This window comes from Periplaneta americana, chromosome 5 (assembly GCF_040183065.1).
Source record: "Periplaneta americana isolate PAMFEO1 chromosome 5, P.americana_PAMFEO1_priV1, whole genome shotgun sequence".
Taxonomy (NCBI): domain Eukaryota; kingdom Metazoa; phylum Arthropoda; class Insecta; order Blattodea; family Blattidae; genus Periplaneta; species Periplaneta americana.
This window is the reverse complement of record NC_091121.1, coordinates 52,174,252-52,198,593: the sequence shown is the minus strand read 5'-3', so window position 1 is coordinate 52,198,593 and position 24,342 is coordinate 52,174,252. Positions and strand designations below refer to the sequence as shown.

At 37.1% G+C, this 24,342-nt stretch overlaps 1 protein-coding gene across 7 annotated transcripts in view; it reads left to right on the top strand.

Annotated features, from left to right (window-relative positions):
- pnt (ETS transcription factor pointed) overlaps positions 1-15,302 on the top strand; it is an 835,053-nt gene extending 819,751 nt beyond the window's left edge. For 6 of the 7 annotated variants that reach the window (XM_069825637.1, XM_069825634.1, XM_069825635.1 and 3 more), the window contains 2 exons: positions 6,214-6,511; positions 8,378-15,302. In XM_069825637.1, coding sequence (XP_069681738.1) covers positions 6,214-6,511; positions 8,378-8,441 — 362 coding nt within the window. In that variant the 3' untranslated portion in view covers positions 8,442-15,302. The remainder of the gene's footprint in view (positions 1-6,213; positions 6,512-8,377) is intronic. The other variant, XM_069825636.1, reaches the window with a different exon arrangement.
- Positions 15,303-24,342: the final 9,040 nt, after the last annotated feature.

The window sequence follows — 24,342 nt, the reverse complement described above, 5'->3', positions numbered from 1 at the left end:
TTCTGTGACACAACGTAAATAATGTATATTATCTTGGTAACGATATACACTGGTCAAAAAAAGTTAAGCATAATTAGGCATATAACGGTTTTTATTAATTAAAATAAAATAGATAAATTATAATTGGGTTTCTTGGTTCCACAGAATAAACTTAAAAGTAGAAATACACTACTTGTTAACAATGGACTCAATATGAAATGAAAAAGTTGCACTGTTTGGAAACAACGGAAAAGATAAGAGAAGTTCAAATTCGTACATCATCAAAGAAAAGTAAATTGTTGCTCTCACTACCCTGTTTAATAACGTGTTGGTCCTCCACGAACCCTGAGGCACTCTTGTATGCGACGAGGCATACTCAGTACCAACGCATCTAAGCTCTCCTGAGGCAAATTGTCCCATTCTTCCAAGGCAGCATTCCTGAGTTCTTGAATCGTTAATGGGTGATGTGGACGATTGGAAATGGCTCTCCTGAGAAAGTTCCATGCATGCTCTATGCAGTTCATATCCGGTGAGCATGCTGGCCAATCCATTCTTCGGATCCCATGTTCTACCAGATACCGCTGCACACTATGAGCACGATGAGGCCGAGCATTATCGTCCTGTAGAGTAAACCCTTCTCCTACAGTCTCTGCAAAACCACTTACTATGGGTTGGAGGGTGTTGTTCTCATACACGGCAGCAGTCGTGTTTCCCTCTATTGAAACCAGTGGTGTGCGGCGGCCAAACTTGACAAATGCCCAAAACAAGATTGAACCACCAAACTGTTGGTGACGTTCCACGGTCATTGAGGGATGATTTCGTTCCCCTGTTCGTCTCCATACGCGAATAGAGGTGTTGTCAGGGTGTAGGCCCATTCTCACTTCGTCTGAGAATAAAGTTCTGGTCATTGGTCTCGTGTCCAATTCTCATGTGCTCTAGCCCATCTTGCACGAGCACCCCTGTGATGTGGACGGAGTGCTGAGTCTTGAGTGGTCTTCGAGCATACAACCCTATGTCATGAAGTCTATTGCGCACAGTTTGGCTACTTACAACAAGACCAGTGGCTTCGCGCAGGTCATGGCGCAGAGTTGTAGCTGAGGCTATAGGGTTCCTACGTGCAGATTACCTTACATACCGGTTCTGACCTGGTGTTGTTTTGCGTGGACGGCCCTCGCGAGGTCGATCTGCTATTGACTGGGTTTCCTGGAACTTTCTCCACAGTCTGGAGACAATACTCTGATTCACATGAAGGATGTTAGCAACATCAACAGCTTGTCTTATGTTTTGTTCCATCAAAGTGATGATTTTGATGCGGTCTGCCATTGTAAGGGTGTTCCGAGCCATTGTACTGCACTATGAAGCAAAACGACACTGATTGAACTTTGCGCGAATTACAGACTTTGTTTACTGCACTATGAAGCACTATGAAGCAAAACGACACTGATTGAACTTTGCTCGAATTACAGGCTTTGTTTACTAGCCGTGATTTGGACGTTACCTAGTGATGCAGAATAAAACAAATGAAAGAGTTTGAATTGGTAAACATAATACGTGCCACATAAAACCAAAAGAAACATAAATATAAGGTATTATTGGATAAATTGGAAATATGCTTAACTTTTTTTTACCAGTGTATATAAACGATTCCTTTATTCGACAGTATTACTGTAGTACCAGCAGAATTGATTATCGTTGTATATACGTTTCTCATTCAGAATGCCCAAATTGTCTTGCTATTTTTAAACCTATTGTTTAGATTAAGCTGTTAAGTTAACGCTTTAATTTCGTTGTGAATGAGGGGTTGCTTAGCTGAAGGCAATAACTCTTTTGTAGTGTTTATTATTACTAGTCAGTACATCTCACTTGACGATATGTATCAGAGGAAGAACAATTTTATTGTTTTATATATCTGAAATCTGGTTAGTGTAATATGTTGCTAGTCAGCGATGTGCAATGGAAGGGGAAAGGAACTGGCCACCCTACTCCATTATCTTTTGGCTTAGTTGCCTCATGAGTGATGCTTTATTGATGTTACTTATGAGGTTCCACCCTGTCTTCAGACAATTATGAAATATAAAAAACGAATATTTGCTGCAACTTTTTGTTTTTACTGTCACCAGGTCTTGACGAATATGGAATAAATAGTAATGGTAAGCGAATTATTGTTACCTTTTGTGAAGCATTTGTTTTGCACTCTGCCTAGTCATATTGAACGTTAGCAATAATATATTTAAAATATATTTTTTTTTTACATCAACTAACGATTATGAATGAAGTGTATATCAAAACTTCTGAGAAAGCCATCTCAAACGTCCCACACCTTAATAACAGTTCCTAGGTTATGCTTAATTTCAGTTTCTTGTTCTCCCCTCTTCATTTTTTTATGTGCAGTGTCTGTACCTTTCTCCCCTTTTCTTCTTCTTCTTCTTTTGACCTTTTGACGTAGAACTACGTCCTTTTCCTCACTAGGTATAGGGAGGATGAATAACTTAGGAATTGACCATCACGTAAAAATGCAACGCCCTCCCTCCCTTATTCTCCTTGTTTTTCCATTGTTCGCCTTGTCTTTCCATTGTTCTCGTCGTCTTGCCCTTTTTCTCTTTGTCTTCTCCTTGTTCTCATTGTTTTCCCCTTGTTCTCTTTGTATTCCCCTTGTTCTCCCTGTCTTTGCCTTCCTCTCCTCGTCTTTGCTTTTCTCTCCTTATAATTTCCCTTGTTATTTTTACATTCCCCCTACTCTCCTTGCATTCCCATTGCTCTCCCTGCATTCTCGTTGTTCTCTTTGCCTTCTTCCCCTTGTTCTCCTTGGCTACCTCTTGTATTCTCCGTCCCGTTATCCTTGTACCTATTCTACTTGTTTAATTTTTCGCAGACCCCACACGTAGTTCTACGTAATGACGTACAGCATAATAAAGCTTTGAGAATTCTTGTTCTTTCTCAGCTTATCTTCATGTTTCTTTCTTTCTTTTCTCATTTCATTCATCTACTTCTTTTTCCTTTTCTGCGCTTCGTCTTCGTTCCCCAAGTGCCTTGACGTTGGTGTTTGTTGCAGGGATTAAGATGAGTTACTTCCTAAGTGGAATTTATTACACTCATAAATCATACAGCTTTGAGTTAAGATATCGACTACGGATTATTTTTCTCGGCCCCGAGTCCTACTGAATCACTGCTCTGGCGGAGGTGCCGCCACAACGACCTCACGCCTCATATCTTGTATGCGAAATTTCCCACTCGTCGCGTGGGTTCTCCCAGCCTTCCTAGAAAGCGGGAATTCCCCGCCCCGTTATGCATACATATGCACTCGTTTCGGTGGCGAAGATAGGAGCCAAGGCAGACCTTGATGTATCGACCATCTCGCACTCAAAGTGAACTTGTCAAGTCCAACTCGCCATCGTTAGAGTTCGCCTTCGTTGTTTGCCATGATGTCCTAAATTCAGATCGTTAAATCTCTGTTAGAAACCTTTGTCATTAACAGTGATTGAGGTTCATTTATGTAAAAGATTTAACGTAAAATTTAAACGTGATGTCCATTTTGTTCGATGTTTTGAATAAGCTTCCGGCATGAAGACAGATCAGAGTCTACATCTCAAACCATTCGAGTTCTGAATATTCTCAGAGAATGAAAAATCCCTATTGCCCTTAAAACAACATTGAATATGACCAATTCATAACTGCAGAGATAAAATCACTGTTTAGAGAAATATGGAGTATATTTGCAAGAAAAAGACATTGCAACTTGAATAGGTTGCATTTTGAGGTAGATCGAAATTGAACAATTCGAAGAAAATTGTTGTGATAAAAATCCTAACCTGAGAATTGTCGATTCATTTTTATGTAAACTTTACCTTTACTGAACGAAAGGGTTCCTGCCTTTAGAATTACCCTATATTTATGTTTCACTGTTAAGACTCTTGGATCTATTTTCACAAATATAAGCTTCATCTACACGGTTCAAATTTCTATGCGCGTACGGATGCAATCTGGGAAAAATATTGAAAGAACCAAGTTGAAAACCCACGTTCAATTAAGATGCATGCAGATTTTGCGTCTACATGGTGTGCCGTGTTGAACGTCATCTTGATTACATATATACAGGGTGAAAGTGTAATAGCCTTGAAGATTTTCAGAGCGAAAAAAAAATTCTCAAATGTTTAACAACCTCTTATTCGATAACTATTGCTAGTAGGATCGTGATTTTTGTCCATATCGATACGAAAACTAATAAAGAATAATTTATCCCTCTAGCGTATGTCAATAGTGTGGACGGTTTTCGTGTAAATTTAATTTTGAAAATCTCTAATTTGAAGCCACTGCACATGCGAGTTGGGTGCAACACAGCGCCAGAGAACAGCTTATCTAGCGAGACACACCGAGTTCGTTGATCTCTTATTTCTGTATCACGAGAAGAGTGTGTTAACGGCGCTGTTCCCGGACCTCTGAAACTTCAAACTTAATTTTCTAATTAACCATGCATTTAATCACTAAACGTAATATAGGTTTTCTATTCATCGTCCTTTTCAATCTGCAAGGTTATTTCACTTCCAACCTGTATATTAATTAATAAATATTAAATATCAATCCAGTGCTTAGGCTTACTTGATTCTCAAAATTGTAGTTGAACACTCCATAGACCCTCGTATTTGTGATAATTTTCAATAAAGCTAATCGTACTTGCCGCCATTTTCAGCTTAAAAGATCCACCATCACAAAACAAAAGAATTTTCAGTTAATTCACGGCCACCTAGAACAATCACCTGCTCCCTACATGCTACTCTTGAATGAAATAACGCGCAAGATATCCATGGGCGATGAGTAGCTTTCAATTGCTGCATGCGCTCTCATTTGTGGTAGAAAAAGACATGCATAATTGAATACGTTTCGTTCATGCATTACTTGAATGCGTAAAGTTGAAAGAAGAGTTGTACCGTGTAGATGCATCTTTAGGCCCTACTGTTTAAACCTCCTTCTCTTTGGTCTTCCAACATTTTTCCTTCTGGCACATTCATAATTAGTGTTTGTTAGTTTCTGAATATCGTCGTTAATCATTATTTTAATCTTTACGTTATTATGTGTGATTTTAAACCTTTCGATTATTTTCTTATTCACAAGTGTGTACCCTGTAAAAACTTCATTTACTTATAGTCTATTGTTAATATTTCCCTCTTTTTGTGAGGATCCAAAACATTTGTTGTTGTTATTTTCAACGCATTGAAGGATTATTTTTATTTGTTACTGTATTATTTAATTTATATGTGGATTTTTATAAATGATCGTCAGCAGGAAGTTCTTTAATTTTAATTCCAAACTCACCTATCGCTTCTGCACACATAATATGTATCCAATACCTACCAACTTCACTTTACGTAATTCGGGTTGCACACATAATATAATGGCGGTTATATTATTAGACACGCACTATTGTCCTCCTCATATGAGTTATAATTATTTAATCTCCATATTTTTACTTAAAACACAGTTGATAGAGAAATATAATCTTCATTAATCAATTCCTTTTAACTCGTCAGTATTTTATGCAGATATTCTTGGAGGCAAAACGTCTAATTTTTACTGCCTTCTTTGTCAGAGATACCGAATGAAGAATGAGAACGAGTTTGACACAATACTGATAACACATAAGTTACTTTTTACCGTTTTTAAATCGAAATCTTACACCATAATGAACCTTTATACTTCAAGGTTTCCTTGATGACAGTACAAAAATATTATTCCATATCCAATTTGAAGACCTACTAGAGCGTCGCTGGGTTTAATTCCTGGTGACTGCATGTGAAATTTGTGGTAGACAGACGACATTGGGATGTTTTCTCGTTTTTTCTGCCCGCATTCCTCACCACCACCACCACCACCACCACCACCACCACCACCACCACTATCATCATCCAGTCAGTACTGTAAGATAACCATAGACAAATAAATAGAGAATGTGTCAGAGGAAGAACAGTTGTTTGTATACATTTGTGTTATATGTAATATGTATCTAATCAGCGATATATACAATGGAGGGGGAAAGAAACTGCCCATGCTATCCCATTATTTCCTGGCTTAGTTACCTTATGAGTGATGTCTTATTGGTGTCACTTGTGAGGTTCAAACCTGTCTTCGAACAGTTGACTAAACAATAACCCTAGCATACAAAACTCGTCACCATATTTCTACACGAGACAGAGCTACTTAATTCCAAAGGCTTGATCATCATGTCTGTGTGTGCTGTAGGCGGAGGCCCGTGCTTCACCGGCTCGGGGCCCATCCAGTTGTGGCAGTTCCTGCTAGAGCTACTGACCGACAAGACGTGCCAGGGTTTCATCTCGTGGACGGGAGATGGCTGGGAGTTCAAACTGACGGACCCCGACGAAGTGGCGCGGCGCTGGGGCATTCGCAAGAACAAGCCCAAGATGAACTACGAGAAGCTGAGCCGCGGCCTACGCTACTACTACGATAAGAACATTATCCACAAGACGGCGGGCAAGCGCTACGTCTACCGCTTCGTCTGCGACCTGCAGAGCCTCATGGGGTGAGTGCACGTAACGTATTACATGTCTGCAAGATGATCTGCTTTCCAGCAGAACAGTTTTTAAAGAACTTTCACACACACACAGACTTATATCTGTCTAATCTCAGAAACATATCCTTCTTCTTTATACCCAAAAATTAAAACTTTGAAATCTTCAAAAGATCTTGCAGTATATGTAAAAAGCTTTTATATCTCTAGAAAATATTTCACTTAAGAAATCTTGACATCTTTCATCCAAAGAACCTTAACTCCTTCAGAAGATCCTCCTTTATACTCGAGAGACATCTATATACCTAACCAGAAAATTCTCCATTATGTCTAAGATACAATTTATATCTCCAGAAAGTCCTCTATTACACCCAAGAGAACATTCTCTATCATATTCAAGATACATTATTTTATATCTCCAGAAGACCTTATTTTATTATTATTATTATCAAACACTTTACCTAAACAGGGATTGCCTAGAAGACAAAGTATACCATTTACAAAACAAAATTTTGAATAGTACATATTACATGGATAATTTGTTATGAATATAAAACCAATGCAAGAAAGAGAAAAAGAAAGAAATTACAGTGCAATGTCTTATCTGAGGTTATTTCTTAACAATGCAATCGAACCTTTCAACGCAAGTAAACAAACATTGGTAGTTATAGATGAAGGCAAATCAATAGCCTTGCAAAAATCAACAAACTGCTTCGGGATGGAGTTAGTTAATTAGTTAGTTAGTTAGTTAGTTAGTTAGTTAGTTAGTTAGTTAGTTAGTTAGTTAGTTAGTTAGTTAGTGGGATTTAAAAAGGGCACGTCAGCTAATATGGCTATTTGTGCCCTTATCTAAAATTCTTCACAAAACAGAAACACAATACAATAATCAGAATGCTAAAAAGAACTAAAAAGCATTGTTACTGTTAAAACGAGGTACTCTTCAGGATGGATCCTCTTGCTCCGACCATCAAGCCTATTACTCTTCTATGTGTTGTAATTGATATTTCTCTTGATAATACAGGATTGTTGGTTCATAGATGAATTGTTTCTCCTTATGGATATCTTGCGGTTGGCTCTTGCAAGTCTTGAAGTAATATTTATTTATATATTTATTTATATTTATAGATCCAGAACATCCTCCATTAAATCTAAGAGACTTTTATATTTTCAATAGATCTTCCATTGTATCCAAGAAGCCTTCATATTTCCGTAAAATCCCCCATTATACACAAGAGACCATCATATCGCCAGGCTATTTTTCATTATATCCAAGAGACATTTGTATCTCCAGAAATCCCTCCATTACATTCAAGGGAAAATCCACCATTAAAACCCAAGAGACCTTCATACCTCCAGAAGATCCTCCATTACACCCCAAGAGACGTTTCCATTTTCAGAAAATTCTCCATTGTATCCAAAAGACACATCCCCAGAAGATCCTCCAGTACATCCAAGAGAAGATCCACTATTATACCCAAGAGACCTTCATATTCCAGAAGATCCTCTATTACATCACAAAAGACGTTTCCATTTTCAGAAGATTCTCCATTGTATCCAAGACATATCTCCAGAAAATCATTATACCCAAGAGACCTTCATACTCCAGAAGATCCTCTATTACACCACAAGAGACGTTTCCATTGTATCCAAGACATATCTCCAGGAGATCCTCTATTATATCCAAGAGACCTTCATACCTCCAGAACATCCTCCATTATGTCCAAGAAGGCTTAGAATTGCTTCCTGTATGTCCAGAATCCTATACTGATGTATCCAGAAGATCCTGTGGCAATTGTCTGGTGTGAACTGCCGTCTGGCACTGAGCCTTATAGGAAGGAGGCGATGTTCTTCCCCCAGTAACGCCCTGGCATGTTGCAGGTTATCTCCAGAAGAGCTCCATGCAATGGTGGACTTGAAGCCAGAGAAGAAGGACGATGACTGAACACACCAACATAATCTGCTACAACTCTCAGACTCAACAACCGAACAACCGCCAGCAGATGCTAGCTGTTGCTAAGCAACGTGGTAACACTTCAACTGTTTGTGCAGATATCATTCACATAACAAATAAAATATTTACTACAAAATTGAGATTCGCGCATGGGAGTGTGATAGTCGACAGGTGACAATGCTCTCTGTTGGAAGGAGCCGGCCCGGCCCGTCTTGGTCATGGATTGCTGTTGCAGTTGTTTGTTTCTTCAAGAAAAACTGTATAATACAGCTGTTGGCTTTGTTAAATGTTCTGAATCTATGGTCACAAATGTTCTTTGTTTTTCTCATGCGTTGCCTCGTTGCTTGAGGCCACGCAGGGGAAGATGCCGAAATAAAGAAAATACTTGTACACAGCTGCAGACAAGTAAGAAAGTGCCTTGTAAATAATGTACGCCATTTTTGTCCCTGGAAAAAAATAGTGGGATATCTAACATGAATATTATTTGTGATTTTAAGATACTAAATATAATGGTGTCACCCTTTTTTAGTTTTAAAATGTGTTTTTTTTTTCTTATGTAAGAGTGTAATATAATATAATTATGTATGATATACAACTGTTGTGACTGTATGGAAAAATGAAAGAAAATTGTTTGGTATTTTTTCTCTGTTTTACAGCTATTGCTGATCTATTTCTAAGATACATAACCTATCTTAGAAGTTTTTATATAAAATGTAATTTTTTTCAAAAATAATGTTTATAAATGCTGTTTTTATATGATGACGAGACTCCACACGGTTGAGGCGCCGTCTGTATTCATGTTATACTCCCTTCGATATTGGATTACAAGAATCAAAACTCATTCCTCCAATCAATATTGTAATGTAAGAAGTACATTGTCTTGATTTTTTCTGTAGTGGTGATTTCTTTCTGCATCTCATAGTGTAGCCTTGAGAAATGGCAACATTCGTGTGATGCTAAAATCTCGACAACAGTGCCTCACTCACAGCACACACAACACTTCAAAAAATAGTCCTTCCATGTTACAGACAATCAGTCGGAGCTGGAATCGTGTTGAACATATCATATGTGAAGATGGCAGACAAGCTGAAATTTTCAATACTAGCTGATCTCCAATGTTTCTTAGCCTTATTTTGTCCCTTGCAGGTAGTCAAAATTTGTTAAAGATTGTTCTATTTTATATCTGTCTGGCTATACTTTTGTATATTCTTGATTCTGTGTGTATAACACGACACAGTGAGTCAAGTGGTGGGGCTGCCACCTTAAACTATACTTTCAAATAGCATTTAGAATGCAGTCATCCTGCTGTGAAACAGATAGGCTGTATGTGACACATTACAATCTACCTTCCAAAAATATAATTTGTTTTCGTGAACAAACTTTGATATCTGCGTCTCATTTTCTTGGTTATTCTCTGTGGTCTAATCTGAATTCCAGATAAGAAAAATTCTGAGGTAAATAAACACTTCATGCGGAATGTATTATATCACAGTGATGCGTAACGTGTTTTGTCATCTTATTGCAGCGCACAAACTCTCCATGTGCGTTTAGTACAGTCTGTTAATGTGGAAATTTTGAAATTACTTTTAATTAATATGAAGACAGGCATTGAATTCTATAAAGTAATGCATTTTTTATATATTGTTTATGATTAGTTCGATTTTTCCATACAAGAACGATGCGGAGGTAAATAAATATATGAAAATTGTATTACCAGTTGTCTTAATGCTACGGCCTGTGCAGAGTCCATCACGCTACAGAACAGACTCCGATCTCTACAGTGGCAAGTGTTTCTATTCACTATTCGGTATAATAATGTTTATATGCTTAGGCATGTACATGAGAAATATCTTTGTAGGGTTATGAAAAAGCGAGACAGTCCCGGCATTACATACTAAATGGTATAGGTTATGTTAGGTTGTAACGCAGGTTCTAGGGTCCTAGTTATATGAAATGCAACAGTACGACCTAAAGGAAGTCCGCCTACTTTAATCAGTAGTATTAATTTTATGAAAATGGATTTATGATAACTCATATCTGCACTCTGAACGTATCACGAATCTCGGTTCATGATTTTAACATATTTCATTTCTGTCTAAATTACAGTAACAATCAACAACTCAATAAGAAATTATGAATTAATTTCTAGCCAACAGGAGAACACGCATGACTTGGTACGATAGTATGGCAGGTGGCGAAACTACTCCACCCTTTTGTTTACCTCAGTATTTTTCTTATCTGGAATTCAGTATAGTGAATTCAAGGTTCGTGACTTCAAACCCTGTCGAGGGCGATAGATTTTTATGGGCAATAGAAATCCTTAGAATGACTTCCTTCAAAAGAGAAAGAAAGATGAGAGGTCCGTGTTGTAGCACATAAAAGAGACCTGACCCTGAATGAGAGGGTTCCAGTCAAAATTTACCTGCTATTTTTCGTCCACGTCAAAATTTAATTCTGAAGGTAGCATGGATTTGCTCACTTTCAACTTATAATATATCCATACCTACTTACATGTCTCTTTGCAAATTATGATTATGTTTTCTCCTTCAGTGTGAGTTATTCATGAGAACTTAAGCAAAATGTTTCGTCTTCAAAATCACGAATTACAAATATACTCTTCCACCTCTCTTCCACTGAGGTATATCTGAATAAGTTCTGGATAATCTTTGTATTCAGTTTCATACGCTTGAGATAATGTGTTGAAAATATCCCTTGTCTTCAGTCTTCAGTTACAGAATTATGCATATCCAAACCATCTCTTCAATTTTTTTTTCTCCATAAAAGAACTGATATTGATTCCTGCGTAGTCACAAGTGCCAAATTAAAATTAAACTACAAAAACATTTTTGTGAGAACATTTTACCTTTCACTTGAAGAAATGTGCATGTTTCTTCCCGCCCAGAATTTTTCATTCGATGTTGTTAACTTTCTCATTTTGTATTGAAATGCACTAAAAAATTGTGAAACGTAGGAATCATATTTCAATGTTGCAGAAGAATAGTCTAGAAAACGATTTAGGTTAGGTAGATAATTTATGAAGAATTCTTTATAAAATTTCCGTCATAAATGCACAACAAACAATATGTTTTGTGTTTCTTTTTCTGATATGATGTCGAAATGAATTCTATTTTCTCTGGGAGTGTAAATGATGGTGTCTATCTAATTCCTCACATTTATATTTATATTTACTTGGAATCAGTAATTATTCGTAAACAAAGTTGCGAAAGAGTTAATAAAATGAATGAAAGCAAAGAAGGTAAAGCACTGTTTGAATTGTTGTAGTGAAGCAAGACAATGTTTACAATAATGGGCAGAGATATAGACTAAATTCTATCTGTATTTAGTGTTCCCGCTAGAAAAGAGTAATGGAATTTGTGGTGTGCCACAAGACCGAATTGTTCACACACGACTTCGATGTATTGTCACACTGCATGACGATGTTTTATGATTTCTGTAAATCGATGTTTGTTACAGAATTGTTCTGAATCGTTTATCTGTGGTACGTGTAGATATGTAGATTTCCTTTGAAATTATGAGCAATATCATACAAATAAAAAACAGTGGATTTTCAGACAAAATTACTTATTAACTATTTTTCGTTCTACAAGAAATGTCCGCTCTTGATGTTTCGATTGAGAATGCAGATTCTCTGAAAGGAAAGTCTTTGGAGGCAACAGAGATGTATGACGGAAAGCAGGAAAAGCAGTATGATGACAAGTACAATATGTCAATAGCTGCAGTGTATTCGGACCTATATAGAGGACGAGCCCTCGAAATAAAAAGAAAAAGAAAAGATACTGAGACAGAAAATTTTCATCTTCTTAAAATATTTTCATGCAAGTTTTTCTCTCTTATATTTTTTTAATACTCAGACAAAATAATTGTCTCTTGTGATATTTTATCAGAATTTGATATAAAGTGAGTTCTTTAAATCATCCATTGATTCTCTTCGTCCATTTTGTTGCTTCTGTTAGTAACTATCAGCCCTGATCACATACAACAGATTGATCAGCCTAATGCACTTTCAAGACAACTCTTATTAATTGCACTATGCTGCCATCTAGCTACTGCAAAAGAAGTCACAATGGAATTGCATGGAGTAATAGCACAGTCTAGTATATACAGTTACGAAGCTCAATACATAGTAAATATGCATCCATAGATAGTTGCTAACCATTAGGATCGCTAATATCGCCTCATTACAGACAATGTGAAATAGTACCGGCACAGTCTATTGTTCCTAGCACCCTCACGACTCAAGCTTCGTTAATGTATATACTAGACTGTGGTAATAGCTTGCAGCAGTACTTCCATCTAGCGGTCATTACCATAAAATTAATTTTCGACAATGAAGATCCTAGTGGTTGTTCTGTTTTATATGTTGCCATTTCATAACATGGAAATGGCGAATCTGATATATATCACATATGATCACATATATGTGATCAGGGCTATCAGTTACAGAGTGCTAAATATTCAGTTTCAATTTGAAAAGTCGTTTTCAGTGCATATAGATTCGCTACTTTGTGACATTTCATCGACGTCTATAGTAAAACAATACCAGATATTTTAAAGTGTTATTTTCCAAGTACTGTTGAGTACTTGGAAATGAAGAGACGAGACTATTAAATGTAAAATTTAAAGCATCCATGTAAATATTCATAATTTTGTATACCAATATTATTAGCTACAAAAAAACTACTGTTAACGTTCTGTCCTTCTTGGCAGTGAGATCGCCATGGAACAGTTCTGACAGCTGAGGAACACACTACAATCTCGCTTCTGACAATGCAGAGAGTTGCCACAGTGACATGAAAACCTGTAACGAAATAGAAAGGGAAGTTTCTAGAACTTTTCTTCCAAACCCTTACTGGAGCTGTCAGAGCCGTTCTTTCAGCGGTCAAAATATAATTATAAAAAATGAAAATATACATCAGATGCTTTAGATATGATACATAACTTAAATAACGACAAAAATTATTCAAATCTGGACATTGATGGTCATGTGGTACACACATCGCTATGTTCAAGATTTTTAAAGTCTGACACGAAGTGATGTTAATAGTGGTCTATTATGTAAATGAGATCTGTTTTATGAACTTTACCACGTTTCCAAAGAAAATATAGTGTTTGTTTTCTTTCACCTTGTACCATAGGCATGTTAAAGGGCTTTATGTTATATCACTCATTGCATGTTGCAGATGGTGAAATATGTTAAGGCATCAGATTTTCACTCATGTAGCCTATTACAGTGCAATCATAGACAAAGAAATGACGATATAAACATCGTTTGTTTAGTATCCCGTTAACTACAAGACATTCTGTAACGTACGCTCGCGTGATTGCATTGTAATTTAAGATTCCGTATCAGGTGCCAAATTGCAATGTAAAGTAGCGATCAGGTGATGAAATGGCACTGTTGGACACATCACCTCACAAGGAAATTGTACAGTTGGCCCTCCTGAATTGTTGGAAGTTGTATACAGATTTTTATTGTTATTAATGAAGGCAGATGAATTTTCATAAAGAGTGAAATCAGCGTCAGTTGGGTTCTCTTTGCTTAGAATTGTCACATTGGTCCTCATACTACATTATATTTTGTGTAGTTTTCTGCCTTGTATTGCTGTAATTATATGCAACTAGCCACGAGTGGGGGGATGGTCGCAGAAATGTCCTTTATGGACATACAAGACATATACCCGCCACTTCCGTCTACCACTTGTAGGCCTGTAGGTTGAGTTTGAAGAGTCTAAACGTTGTTACTCCCATTGTAAATTATTTCTAAAGGATAATTTCTACGTATTTCTTGCCAACAATAAATACTAAACTCGAAGAAAGAATGGAAATAACACATGGAAGGCCATAGTTCCTTGAACTATAGTTCGCGAACCACTGTTCGTTCTCGAAGTATAGCTCGATGGCAGTGGAAACATACTATTTAGCAAAAGTGTTAATTTATTTGAGTAATATATCGCAGTTCTTTGATCACGTTGAGTGACTTTTAAATACGAATAAATATGTGACCAACTACTGTAATTCGTATAAGTGTATTATAGCATGTGCATAGAAATTTTAAACTTCTTTAACAAGTTTAAGAAACATTGGTCTATAATTTTGTTGAAGATCTGCTAAATTCCTTGAACTGAGGACCCGGGTGATCTAATACTAAGCTGTAAATCTTTAGAATTTGAGAATTCCCAAAAAAGAATACTTATCTTAGGGACGACAGCAGATGCGATTTTAAGTCGCCATTCCACTCAGTTCCTGTCAAGTCTGGGAGTCGGTGAAAAATTCTTCATCACAGAGCTAATGAAACCATTTTGAGAGCGAGGACCAGCGGTTGGGATTTGTTTTCTTGGAGCGACTCCCCCTTTTTATCTCTGTTGTGACTTCGATATCTTTCTCCAGAATTTTTCGCCAGCTATTTTTGTTATGTATATTTTTAACAAATTAATGAAAACATGACACATGAAAACTCAAAGTAAGGTTTTAAACTAAGTCAGTATTTAAGTAACAAGAGTTTTATTAAACAATTAATGTGATTTTTTAAAGTAAATGTTATTTGTATGAGTGATGGATTTATGTTAACTGTGTGTGAAATCTTCATTTTTGACACCAAAGGAAGAGGAAGTTCTAGTAATGTCGGAGGAGAAGCAAACGTAATATTGAATGAATGGTTGTTCCCTGTTTGATTGATTGAAAGTTAAATAATTCTAATGGGTCAGCATTGTAAATTGCTATAGTATATTGTGGTTAGAAGTGGGCACATGATAAATAAAGAATTATTACCCATGAGAAAAACATCAGCTCTGTACTTACAGGATAAAGAGCTTAAATAAAGTTGAGAGCCAACGTGCAGTTGTTTCATTCTTGCATGCATCGCCTTGAATCGTTAATTACAGAATCCTCCATAATGACACTTCCCTCACACCCCAAGCTCCGTGGCATTTTCTGTTATAAGCCTCGCAGAGTTAAAGTGAAATCGACCGCCTTCTCTATGGTAGTAACATTAGTTTTTAAAACCTATTCAGCGGGTAAAATGTTTATAAAAACTTAAAAATGCATATAAGTGCATCTTACCTGTGTCACAAGAGATGTTTAAAGTGACCTCCTTCTGTTTCAATACTTTTTGACATCTGCAGATTGTTCTGAAATACTCGACTGATCTCTTTTTGAGTAAATATTCTCAGTGACTTGTCGGATATTTTCCTCCACTTTCTATATAATTTAAAACTACAACTCGCTGCAATATGATATACACTATTCTCAATCAATTAGAAAAACACATATATTGCACAGCACTATGCACGAATAAGTAATCCCTTCAGTGTTGTCAGAAAATTAGGAAAAAAACAGTAGTTTGTACTGCACTATGCACGAACAAATAATTCCTTCACTAATTCGCAACAGACAAATGAACTGCACGCATGCAACGCCCGACAAACGCCCTTGAACTTGGGCGTGTATGACGGGAACTCTGTTGAAAGTAACGTTTCTGTACATCCCGTGGCATCATATATGAAGGACTCCGTAAATTTCCAATGGCTTTTAAAGCCAGAGACCCGGGTCTAAGTATCGGCGAGGCCAAAAGGGATTTATGGAGAAGAAAAACGATGTTATGGCAGGATTCTTCCGTTTTCCCCGCCATTATCCCATTAACTCCCCATCCGATCATCACCACCCCACGAACCAGCAAAAGATAAGTCATTTGAAGAGAGAAAACGCAGCACTTTCGCTGGACCCCATCGATACAACTCCTTCGATTGCTGTAGGGATAATTCAGCAGAACGAAGTAACTTGAAGCAACGCTGGATAAAAACAAAACAATGGGAATTAAACCCCTCTCTCATTGCGGGTTAGAGGAGGAGGTTGTGGGAATTTAAGTTGTAGTAGCTGATGGTTGAGAGGTTTGCACAACCAACCTCTCACACAGATGATTCGGATTCGAGTCTTGTTCTTATACAGGAAGCTAAAGAAACAGACGAAGACAAGGACAACAAGGGAAAGGCAAAGACAATGTGAACAAGGGAAAGACTATGAGAACAAGGACAATACAAAGTGAACACGGCAAATATAAGGAGAAGAACAGGAGGATATGGTGAATGCAAGGTGAACATGGGGAAGGCAGTAGAGCAAGGAAAATAGGGGAAGAGGAAGAGGACAAGGAGGAGGCATGGGGAATACAAGGATAACAATTGGAAGGCTAAGAGAGCAAGGATATGATAAGGAGAATAAAGAAAAGAGAAAGAACAAGAGCTGGCAAGGAGAGCAAAGAGAAGATAAGGGAAGAGAAAGTGAACAAGGGCAGGCAAGGAGAACAATATGAATACAAGAGAAACAAAGGAAAGGCAAGGAGAGCAAGTGAAAGATATGGGGAATAAGGGAAGAGAAAGAGAACAAGCGGAAGGTAAGGAAAGCAAGTGGAAGATAAGGAGAACAAGGGGAATACAAGGAAAGGAGAGCAAGTAAAACATAACGGAATAGAAAGAAAACAAGGGGAAGACTAGATCAAATTAAAGATAAGAATAAGGGAAGAGAAAGAGAATAATGGGAGATAAGGAGAACAAAGGGAAACAAAGGAAAAGCAAGGAGAGCAGTGAAAGATAAGGGAAATAAAAGAGGAAGAGAACAAGGGAAGGCAAGGAGTGCAAGTGAAAGATAAGGGGAATAACGGAAGAGAAAGAGAACAAGGGGAGGCAAGAAGAACAAAGGGAAAGCAAGTGAAAGATAAAGAAAACAAGGACTTCCGTCCATGCAGATTGCCTTTTATCAGTGAGATAACTAATCTAAGTGAAATAGTTTTAGTTTTCTTAAGGTTTTTAGTTACTACTCGTAAATTTTTTTTAATTCCTCGTACTTCTTTTTAACATAACAGAGATAAATTTTCAGTACATTTATACAGAGTATGGAAAACGACTTATACAAACTCTGAGTGATGATATAGTAGAAAGAAATAAACAATTCCAGATAAGAACGTAATGGTGGAAAACGCTTAGTTACATCTCGAGGGCTTAAATTCTTTGGCGTTGTAACGCCTGACAGATAGGCAATTATTCATCATCTGTGCGATTTGGGTTTCTCCAATGTAGGAGACATCATTCTGGTGGGTATTTGTTTGAATGACCCGCTTAGTCTCACGACTCTCTCACCAGAGAGCAGCAGTTGTTGCTATTTACATTCCAAATTGATTTACATTGATTTGAGATCATCGCCAATTTGAACTTGAAATCCTTGAGGGACTACGCCCCTGTTAAACATAAGCACTTTTGTTTGTTTGTGTGTGTGTGTTTTTTTTTCATGAGTTACTGTATAACTGCATGCCCCATTACGAATGTCAGACTACATGCAGGAAGCCTATTCCAAATTTACAAATTGTTTTAAGTTTTCCTCCCTAGATCACGTGTGTGTGTGTGTGTGTGTGTGTGTGTGTGTGTGTGTGTGTGTGTGTGTGGCGGTTCCTCGGGGGAAGGAAGGAAGGAACGTCCTCCTCACATTTTTCTTCTTTTGAAAGTAAATACCAAATAAAATATGTGCTTTGAAATTCGAGGAAGATTTGATCATTTTTAAGTTCACAGCTATAAGAAAACCTCAGTTGATCGAGTTTTAAACGACGCACGCTCATGTGCTGCTAGAAAACTGTGAGAAAGATGCGAGATTGTTTGTGTGGAGGAAAGTCAATCCATTCTTCCTTTAATCCAGTTAACACACATAGACAGCAGCACACTAGCGGCCAGAGAAAGAAGCAGAGTTTTAAAGCAAGTAAATGAACGGTGAGGGAGGAGATTTCCTCAGAATAAGCGCATGGGCGGGAAATAGAAACCGACTGGCCGTGCAGCAAGCTCACTACCGCTGCCATCTAACGATGTTGCATTCAAGCAGACTATAACACATATAGGAGGAGGCACAATAAAAACAGTTTTAACGCAACGCTATGAAAGACACCATATAAACTTTTTAAAATTATAATTAAAAAATATTATTCATTGCACTTTATATAGGCTACTATTCATGGTTTAAAACTTTCAAGGATATTTGAAAGTTAAAGTCGGGTTTATATAAAACAAAGAGGAAGTAGTTCTACGTTAGTATCACAAATCTTTTGGCCCCTGAAATTCACTTCCATTCATTGTGTACTAGACAGGGCAACAGTCAAGTTGTCAGTTTTGTACAAATATATTTGAAATTGAAAGTAGGTACTCCAAACGACATTATTTTTAACATAAAAAATTAATTGGCCCCCGGCAACTTTGAACAATAATGGTAGTATGACTTTACAAGAACTGAAATTCTTCCAAAGCATGTGATACTGAACTTGTAAAATGTATATGTGGCAACACAGACCACGTGGGTGGGTGCAGTGTTCTCGCTTTCCTCAGATTATTTCCCATTCCCATTTCCGCGGTTCCGATTACGTGTTAGTAGCTAGTCTCTTCCAACATGTGTGATGCTGTAGTGTGCTCGAAAAATGCTGCGAGGTTGTGAATTTCCTTGTAATTGTTAATTTGTGCAATTATTCAACAATGAATGGAAGTGAAAATATAATATATTTTGGAAAATTTAGGAAACTCAGTTTGCAAGAACAGATTATTGCTATACAGAAGGTAAGGCCAATCCCAACACTACCTGGTCTTACATGTAATATGCATATAGGCTAATTTGTAGCATGTTTCATTCAAGAAGGTGCCATTTCGTCCTGTTACCTTCTTTCCTCCTCTTAAGAAATACGCAGGAACCGTCACTGGTGTGTGTCATAGCACGCACTGAACTTTCTGTTGTGGTGTCCACATGGTGTTTACCATAGCGTGTTCTCTTACAAAATGGCGCTAGGTTTGTTTTAGTGCCATAACAACAAAACAAGCGAAAGTTATGCCTAAACAAACGAAAGTTATCCATGCATTTGTTTTCAAACTTCGTTGCACAATCTTGGACAGTTTCTCTATCTTGTCAGATGTAAATCACAACGATATTTTTATCTGATTTTAAGTGGTGAGCATTTATTACTCGATCCCTCTAAGCGGGACACTGTAGGCTATATTTCTGGAACTCTAGATCCAGAAATTAATATGCGTGATTGTACATTAAGAAATTTTATACGAAAAGCATATTGCAGCTTAAATTACCACTCCATCATCATGATCATCATCATCTTCATCTTCGTCATCATCATCATCATCATCATCTTCCATCCAAATATTAGACCACGTGGTCCGTTATGGTCTCATGCCATCTGTTATCCGGGCGTCCAATAGGTCTTCTTTCTCTAGGGTGATAACGCAAGATCTCCTTACGGGTTCTTCGCCTAGTCATTCTGTTTACATGATCTTTCCAGTTGTTCCTTAATCTTGCAATGTACTCTAGTACCGGTTCTATCCTTAAGCAGCTTCTAGAATTACAGCAGCAGAAATGCGATGTATGAGACGCACAAAATGGGAACATAAAAAGAATAGCTTAAATTATACGAATTAATATTCATTTAATTTAATTAGAAATGTTAAAGATTTAACATGCTTGCATTATGCTTTGGATCGTGACAATAGTGTTCGATTATATAAATTTCGTTTTTAGAGTGAGTTTTATTTTATTATCATTCACAGTTATACAGAGTGTTTAAAAATACGGGGCATAATTTCAGGTATGTATTTCCCACATGTAGACAATCAAAATAGTTCATTACAACATGTGTCCGGAAATGCTTTATTTCCGAGTTATGGCTTTCACAACATTGAAATTCACCGGAACCATACCTCATGTTTTAGAAGACACTCCACTGATCAATCGTCAACACATTCACTTCTTGCATGATGGCGCTCCTGCACACTTCAGTCGTACGGCTCGCCGGTACTTGGATCGAAGGTTTCCTGATCGATGGATAGGTAGAGGTGTCCCAATTGCTTGGCCTCCACGCTCACCTGATCTGAACCCTCTCAATTTCTACTTGTGGGGCCATTTAAAATCATTGGTTTATTTGTCTCCGGTGCCTGTTTTGGAATCCCTTCGGAATCGAATTGTGGCATGTTCTGAGGACATACGCAATACTCCTGGAGTTTGGGATCGTGTTCGCAGGTCAATGAGACATCGATGTGAGGTCTGTATTCAAGCAGGCGGTGGACATTTTGAACATCTTCTGTAATGACAACGGAAAGAAAAACGAAAAGAAAAACGTTCCGGTGAATTTCAATGTTGTGAAGGCCATAACTCGGAAATGAAGCATTTCCGGACACATGTTGTAATGAACTATTTTGATTGTCTACATGTGGGAAATACATACCTGAAATTATGCCCCGTATTTTTGAAACACCATGTATAATGATTTAATGTTTATATTAACTACCCTAGATTATGATTTTGAATTTATAGTTCAGTTGATTTACTTACATTCTTTAATATTCAGTTACCACTGCATTGTGATAAATCGATACGCAATATTTGCATTTGGCTTCCTTCTTGTTGATGGCTGTAATTATTGTATTGTACATTTCCCACACATCAGTTCTACGACGAATTCTGAGAACATTACTAAACTTTACTGGAACACTTAGGTGCTCCTGTCTACGGAAATTCTTCATAACTAATATATTTTTTTTTTTTTAGATCTTTACGAGAGAATGTATGTATATGTATGATTGTATGTAGGTTATTTTACGACGCTTTATCAACATCTTAGGTTATTTCACATCTGAATGAGATGAAGGTGACAATGCCGGTAAAATGAGTCCGGGGTCCAGCACCGAAAGTTACCCAGCATTTGCTCATATTTGATTGAGGGAAAATCTCGGAAAAAGCATCAACCAGACAGTAGCGGCTCGCAGTAAAAAAAAAAAAAATAGGTGAAGTGCTGTTCACATACACAAATACATGAACAGTTTTACCAATATAATGAGTAGGCCTACTATTCGTAAACTACATACAATTTTACTAGTTCTAGAACACATATAAACAGGAAAATGAATTTATTTCAGGACTCGCCCAATTTCTTGCATACCAAGTCAATCCTGCTATCTTTTAAGCAGCAAACCTGTCGATGATGTCTTCATAAAATGTCTGAGTTTAACTGAAGGTGGACAGTATATCTATATGCAAAGCTATGGGGCTAATGATGAAAGTCTCTCGTGTGATGTAGCATTCCGAGTGAAATTTTCAATCTTTTCAAACAGAAAAATTATTTTATACAACTTATCTACTTTCTTAGAACTTTTTAAAACAAAGAATAAATGGAACTGTAGGTCGTACAGAATTTAAAAATCTTTTTTATCCTCATGTTTAAGTCTACAAAACGGTATTTCTAATAAATTACAAACCGTGTTATTTTCGGGATACTTATTTCGCACTCATTTATCAACATTTTCTATGTACTGGTACCTAAGTACTCGTATAATAGCACTATAGTGATTAAACCTATAATATAACTATGATATAGGATTAATACACTATATACACTTATCAGTAATATATTATAAATACATTAAATATTAAGTTAATATATACGTACTCAATATTAAACTACATGTATAAATTTACGCGCGCGTTAAGCTTTCAAATACAAGAGCTGGAACAAAACTGCAAGCTCATGAGCTCATGAGAAGAAATAATACACGCCGCGGAAAACAACTTTTAAACTTTGTGGGGTGTATTCCTGATAAAATAACCCAGAGCCAGCTAATTTACCTCTGCAGGGATGGTTGCTTGGATACAAGGAATAATAAAGAAGAAATGCGCACAAGTCTGCATAGGATGTTTGTTCGTTAGTCTTCTGTGCTAAGTTCGGTCACTGTTTTTGGGCACTCGGTACACTGCAGGACGTGGTACTTGTCATACCTTGCACCACTTGGACACAAGGAATGAGAATACGATTCTCGAGTCAGGTAGTACATACTGTAAAATTTCACAGCCCTTAAACAATATACCCTGGCCTTGGAGACCAGCTTCAACGGTCAACCCTTCTCTGAGATCTGCAAACTGGTTACTCCACCTACAACAAGTCTGACAGTTCCCCGTAACTGAAAGACTCAGAAACGCACTTCACTCATACAATCTTTCTTTAGTGAGTGACATCACGTTACCATGGAAACCAAGTGCTGTATGAGAATGGGAACCCAAATAATTTCACCTCTACAGTATTGCAAGTTCTAATAGACACCGCTCGGCGCTCGTAACAGTTGACATTATTCTATTCAGCGGACGGTTACAGGTACTATTTATACACCTAAACACTGTTCATAACGACTGAAAAGAAAACTTTTTTTTTTATTTTAGAAATAATGGTATCGGTAATAACTTCAATGAATTAATACGAGATAAAATTGTGTTTTACACGTAAATACACCTGAATAACCGCCCCTGCAACCAGATATCTTGTCCTGGTTTCGCGACCAGACGTTCTAACCGTTACTCCACAGGTGTGGACTACGAGAGAATGTACCGGTATATGTATTGCATAGTTTCTTTAAGAACAAATTTCAAGCTCACGATGAGAATCGAACCCGCGATATCATGATTTGTAGTCACGAACGCTAACAGATAGGCAACGAATCGGATTTTGCAGAATTTGCTGTTATACTGTTGCCATTTTTATCTAAGGTTGCATTGTATTCTATGAATGCTATTAGGAAAACTATCGTATTCTACACTGGCATTCCGTATTCTATGGTACTCTAGCGCAGCTTCACAACTCTAGATCCAACACAGACTTTTGATTTCATTTCATAGTGTTCTGTCGAAGGACAGGTTTTTCATTGCAAACCCAGCATTCTCCAGTATTTCCTATTTTTTTGCTTTCCTCTTTGTCTCCGCATATGATTCATATATCTTAATGTCGTCTATAGTTTGACAACTTCAAGTGAAACCCAGTAAAACACGCCAACTTCTGGAATCTCTCTTTCTTTCTTCTCTCTCCCTCGCTCCTCGTCATTCAGTCACCAATCACCATGTAAATATCTGAGAGGGTGTGTGTGGGCATCGCGACCAATAGAAGAACCACTCTCCAGTATTACCACAATAACGGATTCTTCATTTTTGCCTCGACTGTCGGCTAGGAAGGTTCCATTATGCTAGCATTGCAGGCAACTAGTCAACCTTTTAATGCTTTTATTAGCAGGTTTGACAAACTGAGTGGACCTGCAAGTACATAGTGCATAGTGCTCTCTCCCTTCCCCCCGTGCTTTCTCACTTGCTCCTCCCCAAGACAGCCAGCGCTCACGTAGTAATTCGGTCAGGGTTTCAGTTCGATTTGTCAATCTATATCATCTGATATCTTCTTCTGCCCCGAACTCTTCTCCCGTTCACCATTCCTTCCAGTGCATCCTTCAGCAGGCAGTTTCTTCTCAAACAGTGACTCAGCCTTCCTTTCACCACATACTGTAGGTTTCAATTGTTTGTCTTTTCATCTGATACAATTTACATGTTTATATAGCCTATTCGTTGAATGCTAACGTAGGCATAGCCAAGATTTTTCATATGGGTGTGCCAGAGGTAATTCCACTTCCCCTCTTACCATAACAATTCGTTATGCATCCGTATCCAAAGATAGCATACGAAAACCAGCTATTTCCTATCAGGGAAAGCTATTTCTGTAAAAGGACATGATAGAATAGTTGTATAATATTTTATTTTTATTCATTTTATTTAATTTTTGTTGATTTTACTTATTTATTTGTTAATTATTTTATTAATTCATTTTATTTACTACTTATTTATTTATTTGTTAATGTATTTATTTATTTACATATTTGTTTACTTACCGTACTTACATACTATACTATTTTTTATTTATTTTTATATTTAATTTTTATTTATTTTTGTAATTTACTTACTTTTTATTAATTTTATTTATCTATTTATAAGCTTATGCCGAGATATGGAAAAATATTTAAGAAAATGAGTAAACGTTTATTGA